The 16,114-nt window shown below is 40.4% G+C and overlaps 1 protein-coding gene across 1 annotated transcript in view; it reads right to left on the bottom strand.

Annotated features, from left to right (window-relative positions):
* The window catches only part of DCDC2 (doublecortin domain containing 2), a 63,502-nt gene extending 51,473 nt beyond the window's left edge, over positions 1-12,029 (bottom strand). Inside the window, exons 1-2 of the mRNA XM_050308892.1 lie at positions 11,662-12,029; positions 7,086-7,137 (exon numbers count right to left, since the gene is read on the bottom strand). Of these exons, the coding sequence (XP_050164849.1) occupies positions 7,086-7,137; positions 11,662-11,954 (345 nt within the window). The 5' untranslated portion in view covers positions 11,955-12,029. The remainder of the gene's footprint in view (positions 1-7,085; positions 7,138-11,661) is intronic.
* Positions 12,030-16,114: the final 4,085 nt, after the last annotated feature.

A 16,114-nucleotide genomic window follows, 5' to 3' on the forward strand; every position in this document is an offset into this window, starting at 1 on the left:
CAGTTATGTACTGATTCAGAAGCTTTCTAGACTGCAAAGCTCTGACAGAATTCCCCAAGTGTTTAAAGCCAACCTGTTCACCACCAAGGTAAATCACCTATCTTTCCAGCCACGGTAAGAGAAATGCAGTTCATACTCCCTGTGCACCTGGCAGTAAGTAAATCTGCCATAATTTATGGGCATTGGACTAGGGGCCAGATCTTCAGCTGGGATAAGTCAGACAGTGGCACGGCTTTCTCTGCCAGGCACTTAGTCTGTGCAGTGGTCCCAAATAGATCACATCTGTGTTGCTTCTAGATCCCACAAATAGTTCCTATTTCTTCTCTGAGTTGTGTGATGCTATACCTACACTGCTTACAACACACACAATGATGGCATCAATAACACAGATTTTATTTAAGCAAAATAGATTCTGATACTCATTTCTGACGCTGACATTATACTGCCAATTCTGACCAGTCTTGCCTCTCATGATTTGTGTATTTTTCCCAAATAGCTTAGAGCCATTTAAACCAACAGGAAATCTCTGGCCTTCATGGCCTATCATTAAAAGCTTCAGTATTGGTACCTCTTCCCTTCCTCCCAGTCTCCTCACAGGCCAGAAAGAGCAGTTACCCTACAGAACAAGGTAGATAATAATCTAGGATAATAATCTAGGATAATAAAAGGAAGAGACCAACTTTCATGCTTTCAAAATCAGCCCAGACCATTAAATTCTCCAGTGGCCTGAGCCAAAGCCTCTACAATCTTTCTGCTGCCCAAAAATCCACTAAATCCATCTGTAAGCACGTTGCTAATAAAAATACTTGAAATTGCCCAGTTCAGGTATGCAGAACTGAATAAAGAGAAATTTTATGCATTCAGAGGTCCAATTAGGAAAAAAGGACACAGCTTATCCTCTAACTGGATGTCTGGTCAGTTCTTCTCCAATTCCTCCTGGTATTAGATTGTGAGCACTCAGGAAGAGTATTTGTTTTGCATGTCTTGTTGTGCTAATTATGTTACCAGGATACTAAACACCAAACAACAACACAGAAAAATTAACTATTAAACATGTTACTCAGGAGATTGAAGACGCATATCACATTTCTTTAATCTTTGAATTTTGATGGCCTTATTCCCTAAAATACAGTTACAGTAGAATTACTAAATAATTTAGGATCAGAAAATGAGAACATTTTTACTCAGTCTGTGACATCAGCAGTAGAGAAATCAAACTAGTCAGATATGGAGTAGCAACAGGGTTTACTTTTGCATACTGGCAAGAGGTTTTAGTTTTCCTTACTGGCAAAGGAATACAAAGTGGAACCTCCACACACAGTTTGTTTCCAGACATACAGTATTTTGTATTTAGTAATTTAGGATAGCACAAATCATGTTTGTTTCTTTTTAATTTTGAGGAAAGAACATGGAAAGAATATGCTTGAAGTTACTCTGTTTTGACATCAAAAGGCCATAATTTGCACATGCTGGGATAATCTCTAATTATCTATTCAGTCACTTTTACAAAAATATCTCCTGTACAGAGAAAATATTGGTTTCTAATTGACAGTTAAATATTAAAGTGAATCAAGAGTCCACTCATTGAAAAATGACAAGATTTTTTTTATGATTAGACATGCATGTTGTCAGATATGATAAATGCCAGTATTGAAATAAAAAATAATTACAAATGCTGTCATTTTTCATGAGGATGTACTTGGAAGACAAAACCCCACATGTTAGAGACAAGGTATATCCAGTATAAATATACCAAAATAATTTGTGAAATCAAGAAAACATTATAAAGTTCCAAAACTCATTTTTTACAGATAAGTCCAATCATATTACATCTGACAGATGGATGGTGACTCCACTGCCTAGCAACAAACGATGCAGATAAACAGTTGCCATAAATGATACTAGAATAATTTAATTTTGGAATATGGAGGAACAGAGGGAAACACAGGAATTGCAGCTCCTCAAGATACTTTTATAGCAACATCTTAAGATGCTTTTGCGGAAAATTCTGATGCTGAGTTCACAACTACCAAGTTGCAAACATTTTACTTTACACCTCACATTCCCCCATCATGGTGCTCCCCTCTTGTGTCAGCACTGGACAACCAGGGAACCTTTACTGGCCCAGGATCTCACCAACACAGTGGCCAACTGACCTATAGTGTGATCTGCTGATTAACCATGTCTGGTCCACCAGAACCCCGCAGCAGGAGTGGTACTAAGCTGGTGGGCTGTACCTGGAGACAACCAGCAGAACACACATTATGCCAATCACAGTTTCACTCTGCAGTCACACTTCATCACAGGAACAGGCACACTCTGTGAAGCCCCATAGCCAGCAAAAGTGTACACTCCATGTCCTAGCCCATGTCTATGTCATCCAGAATGTGACCAACGTGAGGACTGACAGGCACTGGATTAGAAAAAGAAATTTAAAATTTTCAAAATATTCAAACATTTATTCAAATCCATGTAATTATTAAGTGTTTTGAGGAATCTTTACTAATCCTCTGAAAAATCATTAGTAAAAATATTGATTATTCCATACTGCAAATACTCCTTCAAATGTGACCACACATAAACCACACGATAAAAGAAGAAGCTGCGATTGAAAAAGAGTTATGGAACGATAAAAGAAGTTTATGCAAAACAGTGAAAAAAGTGATTAATCACTGGAAAATGGTACATATTAATGTGACACACAACTACTACATTAGGCAACAGAACTGCAGAAGGGTACCCAGGCTGAACATTGGTAGAACCTGGAGATGGGAAGGTAGAACAAGACCTGATGGGTAGTGGGCAGAGAGTCCCTACTGCATCCCTCCCACCAGGGCACCTGACATGCATGACTCCATCTGACAGTCCAAGAGCCACACACAACCACTTGTCATGCTAAATGACAGCACTCTGGAATGAACTCACCATTCAAAGAACTGGGTAAAGCGACCCTTGCTTCAACCAGCCACTTGGCCTGCAATCAGACAGCTCTTATACCAGTTTTCATGCTTACTGCTCTGCAGTGTCCGCAGTTAATGGGTAATAATGTTATAAACACACTGTAAGTGGGTAAAGGTAATAAAATTGTCTACCAAGATGTTTTCATTGCTTAAACATCACAGAAAACCTAAGGAAAGGTGTTTACATCATCCTTACTTCTTGTATAGTTTAGGGCTAACTCTTAATGTGCCTTACACAAGAGTAAAACATATAAGTAAAGATTTCTTAAATAACTTTATAAATGCTTTTCTAGTAAAAAAGTTGGCAAAAAATCCAAGTGGAACACAAATGACAGTCAATCTTGAGCAACACAAAAAGTACTTGTGTCAGATATTGCCAAACAATCACTGTCCCAGAAGTCCAGGAGAAAAAGTGAAGTGTAGACAAAAAAGCTCAATGTTTTTACTACCTAAGAAGATCTGCTATCAATCAAGGGTAAATCTATGTGCACCATCAGTAGAGCAGCTTACTGCATGCCTACTATAGACTTTTGATAACAGATGCTGTTTAATACAGACACTTCCTTTTTACTCTCGGTTGCAAGAGACTGGTTTTGCAATGTCAAAATGCACCTGCTTTTCTTAGGCAGCTGTAATTCCTTACTTTTACAATAACGCATGCCAAAGTTCATTTACTACAGTGTTCAAAAAACCGTTGGCCATAAGAAGTCAAAGAAGAAAGGAGGTCTCAGCTGAACGCATTTTCGTGAAGCAAAGAGAGTTTAAAACAAATAGCTGCCTACAGGATTTGCCAAATACCAAAGCTCAATCAATTCTTCAGCGGCTTACCTAGTCTCAGTGGCAAGTAAAATTTAGCTTTTTGAGTACACAGGGAGAGACCATCTAGAACATATAGTGCCTAGAGAAATATAAATGTCCATATTTTACACATTATAATAGGAAAATAACATGCAGTACCTTTCAAAAACAATTAAGCTTATAATAAAGAAATGGTAACTCTGTTGGTCCATATTTTCTCAAGAGATTAATTGTTAGATTTCTCAAGCACATCATCTAACATGTATCTGTACTTGTAGATCATCTTTGGTGCAAAAGGGATCTCTCTTGCAAAAGAAGCAGCTCAGTTGCCATAAGAAGTGATGGATGGAAAGATACCTGAGAAATAGTTCGTAACAAAGCTTTAGCTTGGGTGGGGATGAAATCTTTTTACTATTTTTCCTACCGGTAGTACAACTGTTAAAATTTTGAGACATATTATTACAGCATGATGGCTCTGCCAGAGGATTTACACCATATTTTGAACATCAATATTTTCTTGCTTAATTTTAGTTTGGCACACATTCTGTAGTTATATGCAAATCTAAAACAATTGAGATTCTGCCTTCAAAGAACAACATTAAAGTTCTCCCAAAAACAGAAGTCAAGCATTTGGCAGTTTAACTAACAGAAAAGAAGACACACAGCTGCATACAAATACACAATTTACAGCTACTGCATAAAGTTTTCTTCCTTTTGACTCCCTGCATACTAACCAGAATTGAAAGTAGTTATTCGTAATTGTTTTTGTGGAGAAAAACCTATATTGAGAAGCACTCAGCAGATAGGAAGCGTCAAATTAAATGTGCTTCATACAACCAGGACTGATATCCTTGTACCTAAGCACGTACCTAAGCGGTTCTTGCTGAGTTTGCAGGACTGAGCCATATATTTCTTTCTTTAACAGTGTTGTCATTCATACATACGCTCATTTTATGAAACGAAAAGGGAGGATTTTATTTCTGAAAATCAATTTAAAATAACGCCTTATTAAAAAAAAATACTTTTGAGGGCTTGTGTATAAGAATGTACAAGGCTCCATGGAAAGCTATGATTTTTTTCTTTTTGTTTGGTGATGCAAATCCAGCAGAATCAAAAAGAATATCGCTGCCCCTCCTGGTCCTAAAAGAGATCAAGTTTTTGATTTCTAAGTGCATGCCTGAAAAAAAAAAAAAGTAAAGCCAGAACTTGTAGCCTGATATAATTTAACACAATATATTTAGGCATTAAAAATTCTGTTACTAATCCCCTGAAATTTCATTCCTAGGATTAAATTATTAGGACATGAAAACAATTCATTAGTTTTATATAAGTGCTATTCTTAACCTCACATAAAAATCTGTAGACTATTACTATTTTCATCTCATTTTTATGACTCCTCTCCCCAAATAAATCAATCACAAAGTTAAATTCAACACAAGGAGTTAAGCTCTCCACAGGGAGACAGTAGAGATTACAAACATAAGTCAAGTAGGAAGAAGAAAACTGAGATACTGGATAGTCTATACTGGGTTACTTCAAAGCCCTGAGAGAGGGCTGAAAGTGTTAAGATAATATACAATAAGCACTGATTCCAAAAGAAATAATAGAAGCCTCTTTTACCAAACATGCAACTGTAAGTGAAAAGCCTCACAACTTCTACAACTAGTTCTCCAACAGACTTTCTGTTACATGAAGAATCTTCTAAGGATTTTTCAGCAAAACAATTAGCCTTAAAACTAGCCTTAAAGTAGTTGTACAGATAACTAGCAGATCAGGAGATTTTGTCAAGAGTCTTCCACAAAGACAACTACCTTCTCAGCAAAGGGCACATGGAATTAGTCACACCACACACTATTAAGGGAAGTCACACCTAATAGTCAGGGTAAAACACTGCATTTTCAGATATAATTAGAAGCAATTTTCTCAAAAGTTCTTTTTCAGCTATCCAAATATTCAGTTATTCTGAAAAAAAAGAGTAAAGACTGGTCATACATCCTAAGAGAGGGTTTTTTGGTTCAGAACTACGTTTTCTATGTTGAAGGTTCAAGTAAGTGCAATACTGCTACGAACATTTTAACTATTCCCTCCTTGCCCATTCCCAGTTATAATTTCTTACTTAGATCACTACTTATTTTGCCGTCTGTGTACCCAGCAAGTAACTATTTTGAGCAAAATCCAGAAAACTTGATCAGAGGAGACTCAGGACTGGAATAAGAAAATACTGGAGGTTGAAAATAGAAAGCTTAGATAATATACGAAAGTGTGTTGCTCAGTTTTGTATGCACATCAGCAACAGAGTATAACCCTGCTGCCTCACCAGTGTTTAATTCACTTTTTCAATTTTTAAAGATTTGCCTCTTTCCTTTGTAAAAAAGACTCAAAACAACAGGAAGACTACTGGTAATGGCTACACAAAACCAACAAAACCATCTCTACAACATTCTGCTCAATGGTGTAAATAAACAAATTGGAAAAAAAATCCAACAGCATACTTGTAGTAGTATACTAAATATCCAGCTTGAATTTGATCTTCCTGTTGACTGTGTCCATTTAAAAAAATGGAAGTTACAAAGTTATACTCAGTTATAAAATGCAAGTGTTGTATTCCATAGCCTCTGAACAAGAAGTATATGAGTATCACAGTAAATGTTGTTAGGGCCATTTTAAGGGTCTTCTAGTACAAGGTGTCCTACTGTCTGAAGACACCTGCTATGCAAACCACTAAATTGCTGGACAGTAAAAGGCAAAAGAAATTGAAAAACAAGTGAGCTGATGCTTCTTGTCAGGCAGAAGCTGTAATTCAAATGCTTGTTGGGAATCATCGCTATCTCCATGCACAGTAAAACAGTAAAAATAATGCAGAGTCACACAGTTATAAGTTTACAATGGACAATGGCAGTGACTGGGAAAAGCATTTCAACTAAGTGTGATTTTTTTCAAACAAAAGTGTTCTTTCTCCAGAGAAAATACCAAGTTTTGAAGAAAAATTGCTATTCCAAAACTCCCAAAATTCTCATTCCCACCATCTTTTCTGCATGTAAAAGTCACCCTCAGATTTATGACTAGATCCAATGGTGGATCACCAAACAGGTGATTTTTTCCTCACTGAGTTTTTAAATGAATGTGGTGATTCAGAAAGCTGAGCAGAAGACAGTGCATCGTGCTCAGTGCAACAGAGTAATAATCACTGAAAAAATATGTTCAGAATGGTAGATAATTGTATTATTAATAAATACAATTAGCATATATTGAAAAATCAGGCATAAATGCAGGCATATCACTGACATTAACTGCAGGTTTACTTGTTTAATATTTCAGACATCCTACCTCATTATTGACTTCAGCAGGTTTCTTCTTTGTTTCTCCAATGTCCAAATAGCTGTGGAAAGAAAACAGGTTTGATCATTTACAGAAGCATCTAACTTACACAATACAAGTACTTCTACACTTCTTTCACACATGAAAATTTTAAAATTTGTCATGCCTCAAAATAACAGAAAAGTGATTCAAGATTTTAATAAGAGACGGTTAAAATAAATCTGAAGGGTAGCTCTCTGGGCTAATACAAAAGATGGGGAGAACCAAGCACTGGTGATTAGAACAGGCCATCAGTAAACCCCTCCTCAGAAAGAAGCTCATATATTACTGTGAGGCAGATCAATAAATCTCAGCACGGTATCACTTTACCCAAGTTTTCAAAGTCATCATCTTGCCTCCTAGTTTCTCACGGTAACTCTCTGCTAGATCTAAAGTTTTCCTCCACACCTGAGTTTAACTCAGGGCATCAGCTAAAGTGTAAAACGATCTACACCACTTGTGTTTCAACAGAATGTGGCCACATCTGAACACTCATTTCTTGTGGCTGGATGAACCAATAGAATCTTCATGACTGATTTATGAATAGACAAAATACAAGCCTCAACTGGACAAGCAAACAAATACGCCTATTTAAACAATACTGGTCTCCATGTAATGGAGAGTAAACATTCGCACTAAAAACATTGCATTAACATGAAAGTGGTAGTTGAAACACGCACTGATGGATTAGTTGTACGTTGCTTTCCCAAAGAAAGGGAATTAAACAAGTCTCCAGGCACGAGTAACCCACAGACTGGCAAATAGGCAACTATTCAGGTACCCAGACCATGCTCTCTCCTTTTCCTTCTCAGCACTCTTGAGAGCCATGAGAGCAGCTCTCCTCACGAATGCAGCTCTCAGTAGCTCCTGGTACTGCAAGATGTTTCAAGTTCTCAGTGCTGTAGAAGAGATAAGATGTAACTCAGTACAGCCACACCTTCTGCCAAAAGCTAAACATGGGAACAACAATGGCTGGGGCATCTATTTTGTGCTGGGAGCATCTAACCCAGCATTAGGTAATTGGCATTTGTCATCTCTGCTCCCACTTCCAGTGGAAAACCATGGGTGCTTTAGCAGGCTTTTAAGAGTAGAAGGCCTTATTTAAGAAATCAGGTATACCTAATGCCAAGCATCAGTGAAGGCTCATCAAAAGACCTCAGAGTTCTCAACATATCTGCAGTCCTCCATTAATGTCATGTTCTGTAGTTAATGACTAGGATAACACTTGTTTGCAAGAAGAAACTTTCCTGCCTGGCTGAAGTTGACAATTTGTGGGACCTGAACAAAGGTGTAGAACCAAGAAAGAAAGAAAGGGGAAAAAAAAAAGAAAAAAAAAAAAGCACTGTTCATTCTTTGAATCATTTATCAAGGTGCCACAAGGCATGGTCACAAGGATTCCAAGGCTTCAGGGTAAGGGGATAGGAAGAGCCAGCAAGGCTTCCAAGTCATGCTTAAAAGTGCATGCCAATGCTTTGGAAAAGGTAAATGTAGTAAGGTAGGATAATATTTTAAGCTTCCCAGTATAAAAAGGAACATTCTCTTGAGACCAAAACCAAGAGGTCTTGCAGCCTGCAAGATTGAAAAGAAATAAATGCCTCAGGTAAAATGATTCCAACAGCCTATAGGAACAGCTACTGACTTGTTTTCTGGGCATCTGTAAATTACTTTGAGGAGAACTAATAAAAATGACAAAGAAAAACAAATACACAGTTAAAGGCTTAAATTCACTATGCAGAGGTCCAGGTACTTCAGGGATCTGCAAATCTGAAAAGTTCTAAATAGGGCCAAAGGCTTTTCTTTGGACGGCAGCACTCAAAAAAATTCCAGACCAAAAACTTTACAAAAATATTCTCATTTGCTAAGAAACCAGAAATACTTCCACCCGATGACTAGCCAAGCCAGTGGTGAGACTAGTGTTGTTTAAAGTGACACTCCTGGAGAGAGGACAATCTACCATTAATTAATGAGCACAAATACAAGTAAATGGGCAAAGGAAGGAGGAAGGTAAAGTAGCATGTTGAAAAAAAGCTAGAAATCGCAATTCGGTCCAGCATAGGCAGCTTTCTTTCAGGAAGCTCAGAGCTGGGGATGAACTCAGACAGGTGCAGGTAATAATAATATGCATTATTACTCATCATCACAACTACAATACACCAACACATGTCACCACATATAGACCAAAAAGCATGTGTTCGCTTGGTACATCTGTAAATGACAAAACAAGCTGCAAAACTTGTTATATACCACAAAATTTCCCAACATTGAGTAATAATTCCTGGTTTAAAGAAAATTTCTATGTATTTTTCCTAAGAGCAGAATTTCTAAATGCTGATTGATTTATATTTATTTTAAAAAATTAAACATATCAGCAGTTTATATGGAATATATACCCTCAGAGCTATCTATCCCAAGATGTTAAGATTCAGGGCATGAAATGATAAGAGGCTCACACACTAAAGGTAAGTGCAGTTTAGTCTAGAATTCACTGCAAACTGGAAAGAAAAAGATTCCATTCTCAGTGGAAGGCACCTGAGAAGAAACAAATGCACTGCTTGAAGAGAAACAGTGACACTTTCAACTTCTGCTTCTTCTTGGATACTCTCTCCCTTACAGTCCCACGGCTCCCACACATCAGTGGCACTGACCTCGATTTCCAAGTCCAGCCCTGCATAGTCTATCATAGCAATGAATATGTCCAATAAGCCTCACTGGGGGGGAGATAAAAAAAAAGTAAAATTATTCCAACTTCTCACTGCCATCAGACCAACTCAGATCCTTCAGGGCAGATGCTTGGTCTCTCACAGCTGCAACTGCTTTATGTTTGCCTGTGATACATCAGACAAATATACACTCTTTCCTTTACTTCCTTCAATTCCTATCAGAAAACTATCCCAGCATAATATAAACAAATACTGATAATGAAGAACTCCAACTCTGAATGTAGACATGGAAAAGATCTCAAGTCAACCCATTTTTTCTCCCCACATCACCGGACCATGGCATACTCTAAAGGGTTATATAAAACAGCTGCTTTTACCAAGTACTTTAGGTTAGCTTTTCTTAAAGTATTCTCTTTGTTGGCCTTAAAAATTAGTTACCTTGTTTGTATGTTGCAACCATAACAGTCTGAAAAGGTCTTTCCCCATAAAACTCTGACCACAAAGTGTGAACTGACAAAAATAAATGCTTTTTCCTACACAAAAAAAAAATCCAGAGTGTTCAATTCTCTAAAGAGTGCATCCTAATGCCAAACACCCACTTACTTTTAGCCTGTCAAATACCAAAACACATTTAGGGAGGCGTAACATGATGTGCTGACAACTAACAACTTTAAGCCATCCACAGACTCATAGGATTTAATACCAAAAAGATACAGCAGATCTTTCTTGAGGGTTGAGAGCCGCATTTCACATAGAAGACAGTACTGTGAGAAAGGGGCCTATATTTAGCCTTACAGATGTAGTCATACATCTTTCTCTCCAGCTTTGCCATTGAAGCACAAGAAGCTTCAATAAATCTTCAGAAGCAGCTGGTGACAGAAATGGTAAGGGTGCTGATAGAGATCCTGTTCATTAGACAGAGAGTTTTGTCATGAAACATGAGCTCATAATGAGCTCTCCTGAAAAATGTAGTGTCCGTAACTCTACAGAACCAAGATGAGGAAGACCCTGTAGAGCTGATAGTCCAGTATATAAATTCTCAACCACCTCCAGAAAGGGATTGTTAATTTTGAGATTTTTTTTTTATTTTAATCCAGCTGCAGAAAAAATGCCCACAAAGACTGAAGACAACATATAATAGGCAATTGAGACCATAAAATTCACTGCCAGAATTAAGAACCATTACTGTTCACTTGCAGAGCCACTTGGGAAAAACACCTAAAAGCCCAGACCTCCCCCACATTATTCTTCCAGTGACTCACTAAAAAACAAAGAAACTGTCAGCTTAATTCTTGGTGTCCAGATTGGAAAAAGAAAGCAAGTGGTCATCTTTGAAATAACAGGAGGAACTCAGCTGTTCTGGTCCTAAAACATGCCTACGCAAAATTAACAGAAGTGATGGAGACGTGGATAACTGGGTAGAACACTTTGGACTTTAAAAAACCACACAAACTAGAAAGGAAGCACGGGGAATTAGATTCCCAGGCTCATCAACTTCCTAGCAGGACTGTCAACACTCCACCTTTTTACAGCTTTCATCCAGTTACTCCTGAGCACATATACTGATATCAGCCCTTCAGTTAAGCACAAGCATCACAACAACAGTGCCATTGCCACATGTCCTGCAGGTTAAAGAGCTGTTTCTCCTTTTGTACTGTCATGCCAAGGAGATGGCATATGCCAGTGATGGTATCAGCAGCCTTTCTATGGCTCACCTCTAAAGCTCTTTTCCTTTTGCCTTGGGTCACAGCCTTTATGTTCGCTTTCCGCAATGCCTAATAAAAGGGATGTGATGGGGGATCCTCTGAAGTACTGTCACAGTGCCAAACCCCAAATGCTGATATTCAAGTTCCATATAAATGTTACGTTACTTTTTAGCCACTCACTTGAGTTTCTTGAAGGCTTCCCTGCCACCAGCCACATACTGCTCTCCACTCTGGAGCTCCTCCAGCTGACGGACACGATGCCCACCCCGGGGGGTATAGATGTTCCGCACAGCTCCAAAGGGCGCCTTCACACCGCCTGTCACCTCCTTCAGGAACACATCAAAGTTGGACACTTTCTTCTCGTTGATGACAATGCGGCGCCCCGGGAAGAAAGGGTCCCCGTTGCGATACACCAGCACGCTCTTCACCGTCGGCTGCGAGAGCCAGGAGCCCTTTGTGCCAGGACTAGTCATGCTCGGTGGCTTCAGACCTCCTGCGCAGCCCAAGCCACACGGACGAGCTGCCCGCACCTGTTTGCTCGGGTGAGGGTTCCTGCCCGGGCGCCCCTCTCGCCCTGACAACTCCCTGCCGGGGCCCGGGCACATGGGCACACCTCCCGGGAAGCGGAGGAGGGATCACAGCACCCCCGGGGCCTGGGCACAGCTCTGCTCAGCCTGTCAAGGGCGGCTCCTCCCAGGCAACCAGCGCTCGGGGCGCCCGAGGAGGTGAACGCGGAGAACGCCCAATCCAGGCGGAAAAACACGGCGTGGAAACCGACCCGGCGCAGCAGGTACATGGACTGCGGGGGACCCGCGGCCTCCCAGGGTCTTTATCCTCCGGTGATGCCGTCACGGAAAGTGCCACCGCTCTGGTTTCCTCGGGAAACTTTATCCCGCGTGTGGCCAGCCAGGCGAGAGCCCGGCCCGGAGCTACCGGGGAAAGAAGGGCGAGGGGGCGGCGTGCCCAGAGACAGGCAGAGGGGCGCGGGGCGACGAGGGCAGAGGGAACGGGACCACGGGATCGAGGGAAGGAGGGAAGTACGGGCTCTGCCTCCTTCTCCTGGACCGCCGCCCGTCCTCCTCAAGGGAAGGGCCGGCGGCCGAGCCGCCCTGAGCGGGGAAACGCCGAGCCGGCCCATCGCCCCCACTGGATTTTGGCGCACCGTGGGTGCAAGAAGCCGTAAAACCTGAGAGAAACTTTTTAAAAGAGGAAAACGCCTTACATTCAAACATAATTCTTTTAACAACCTCTTTCCTCCGATGACAGTCTCAAGTTCTAAAACTGGACTAGACCTTCCTACCTGGAATTGTTTAGTGTACTGTAATGATTGTTCTTCCAAATGGGCTCTAACACGTGTGATGGAAGGAATTTTCTATCCTTTTATCTTACCTCCTTTGATGGGAAAATTGCCCCCCTGCTGTGAGTTACAACAGAGCAGTTAACCATTACAAAAAGAGCAATTTCAGGGTGAGGGAAGTCAAACATGCTACTGTTATTGGTTAACAGCTAAATTTCTCTGCTTGCTGCTGGTTTCCTTCTAACTAATAAAGGGGAGAACCAAACATTTACTATCCTCGAATTAATGCTGTTTAACATTGATCTATTGCTACGTGAAATTAATTTTTTCTTATTAAACAAATATATGCTGCTGTGTAAAAACCAAAAATGCTCATGACCTTCACACCAGTCTGCATTGAAGCAGTGATACGTCAACTATCTGCTATTTTGTGTCAGATTCTGCCGCATTTGATGATCTTAGGCCTAATTTGCAATCACTTAACATTTTTGATATAGGTGTAAGACACTGAATATTTTCCTTGTGCACTCACACTTGTGCTACTCCAAAATACTGTTGGTTTTTACCTATTGCCACGTTAGTTACAGTCACTTTATGGATTGCAATAAAATATCCCTGAAATGGTACCAGAGCACTGCTAACCTTAAAAAAGCCTTTAAGTGGTGGACAAAATCTTTGTCTAAAACTGGGGGGATATTATGAATCCCTTGAAAAACTGCAATGCAGAATTTTGCCCATAGTTTAACCTTTACATAGTTAATAGCTGTGTCCCTAAAGATCTCATCTTTCAAATCCAGCTGCTTGCATTTCTGCCCTCTACCCCTTTACTTGTGCTGCAGCGGAATCTCATCATTTTCTTACCCTTAAGGCAACACCTTCAAATCCAGCCCCTAAAAAGCGACAGTGCCCACTATTTCACACCAGTCTTTTTAGAATGAAACATATTTTCTTCAGTAATAGGAGCAAACCAAATCAAAACAGTGTTTCCAATACAGTACAAAGTCAGCACGCTTTCCACCTCGTCTAAATACACCCACTGCCCCAAAGCTAAGAAAAGGTTAGATACTTCAGCTCATGATAGCAGTGCCTTGATTCATAACAACCTGCTTGTCCTAGCCTTTCCAGGGTCTGGCCTTTTATTCCTGCTATTTTGTTTCAGTTTCTAAGCAATCTCCTTTCACATTCTCAACAGTAAGGAGGCAAGCTGCTCAAGCCACTGACACGATTAAGATAAATGCAGAGATACATTATCTCTTTATGATGGAGTGATGTCAGACCTCTCATCTTACATGAGGTTGGTGCATGACACCACCTCTGTCAGGTCGTGTGCCAGGATCCCCTGAGGTCACATAACAAGCACATGTTGGGGGATGTGGTTTAGATGGCAGTTCCATGACTAAGCCAGTCTGTGCTGGAGCTGTACTTGCATTTAGCTAAATAAAGAACAGCCATCATGCCAGTTTGTGTCAGGGAGCTTCTCCAACAAACAGCACATGAGCCTGACCCAGTTGTTTTGTTTTGGTTTTGTGTTTTATTTTGGTTTTGTGTTTTGTTTTGGTTTTGTTTTGTTTTTTTTTTTTAAATACAGCAAACCACTCCCAAAGGTTGGCACTGCAGGACACACTGGATACCTGACACATGCCTACAGCAGAAGCAGCAAGCTGCTTGTTGGTATTTAGAACTGCAACAAATAGATGGCAGTTCTAGATCTCCAGTTATCTTTTATCGACAGTATTATGAAATCAGACATTCTGTCTGTGCTTCATAACTGTGCCAGTTCGCACCATGCTGCCTTCACCTCTAAAGACAGAGGTGATACTTGGTTATTGTCTGCCCTTCCAGACAGTTGCAATGGTGACTGATAATGGAGCTATAATGACATACAATACCAGTGCTTCCTGGTACACTAGCCTATTGTATCGTACATACCAGAGTTTGTATCAATATATATTCGGTGTGAAGTTACATCATCTTATTTCCAACACTTAGTAGCCAGAACAACCGGTGAGCAAAGGAAAACAAACAGATCAACCCAGTAGCTTCTCCTTTTTGTATTGAGGGATATGAAATGTCAGCTGTGTGAGGCTTCCTGCACATTCATTAAATGTACATTTCGGGCAGATATCCCTCAGATGCTTCCCTAGCTTTTGCATTCCAACATGAAGAACCAACATAGGCTGCCATTCCTATGTTGCCAGCACTGGTGTGCATTGGTTTCCTGCCCTCCTGAGGTATTTTCTGTGCTGTCTGGTATTTCCAAATTTTAAGTATCTCTGACATCCGAGAGTCTTAAATTAGTGTTGCACATACTGCCACCTGCTGAGATTAACCAAAATAGAGCTAGAATACTCTGTCCAAGTGGATTTCAGCCTTTTCAGCCAACATTTGCAGACAGGCATGGTTACCCTGAAACTGAAAACCTCTGGTGGCTTCAGTCTAGATATATATCGTATGTATAACTACTGAGGAACTTTTTTATATAATTACTTCCATGTGAGGTCATTCATCTTTGTGCAAGGTGTGCATAAACCACCCTTCTGATTCTGTACATATCCGTCCACTTTGGACAAAGGCTCGTCTATGTATGTTAAGGTACGTATGTACAAACAGTAAGACAAATGAACAGGTGATGTGGTGCAGGAACGGAGAGGACAGTGCTGGCCCTCGAGTGACTTACCTTTAACTTACAGCCCAGCTGAGAATACTATTTGGCCCTGACCCCCTTGTCTTCAAAACTCTGACCTGTGTTCCGGGCAGTATTTAGGCATGTGCCCTCCTCTTGGAGCAGCCACATTGTACGGATCATTTCATTAACGGCATAATCACTTCCTTTTTTATTTCCCTGCTAAGGATTAATGAGTGCTGTAAGTACAGTCTGATAACGTGTCCCGCTGCAGGGCTTTGGACACAGGCTTTGCCTCCATGTCAATTTACACGGTTCAGCAGAACCAGCCAAAGAAAGGATACTCCTGCTACCTGCATTACCCTTTTGCTGCAGTTTAAAAGGAATATATAACAGCGGAAGCTATTAGTACGCTACTAATTAAACTTTTAGATCTCAACCAACCAGCTTGTCTCTACTTTGGATACAGAAGCAGGGCAAGGGAATTTAATTGCAAGACCTTTGCTGGGGACAGAATTGCTCTGCATTTGGAAAAAAAAAGAAAAAAGAAAAACAAACACAAAACCAGCGCATTTTACAAGTAAAATCTTCAGGAAGTGGCCGAATGCGGCAGGGAAAATCCCGGCGACAGCAAGGTGCGCTCACGTTACCGAGGGCTTCTGGAGGTGGGATTTGAAGAACGCTCATGTCCTTGAAAGAAGTTATCCACTTAA

The sequence above is a fragment of the Myiozetetes cayanensis genome, unplaced genomic scaffold (genome assembly GCF_022539395.1).
Source record: "Myiozetetes cayanensis isolate MyiCay16 unplaced genomic scaffold, myiCay2020 scf1, whole genome shotgun sequence".
Classification (NCBI taxonomy): domain Eukaryota; kingdom Metazoa; phylum Chordata; class Aves; order Passeriformes; family Tyrannidae; genus Myiozetetes; species Myiozetetes cayanensis.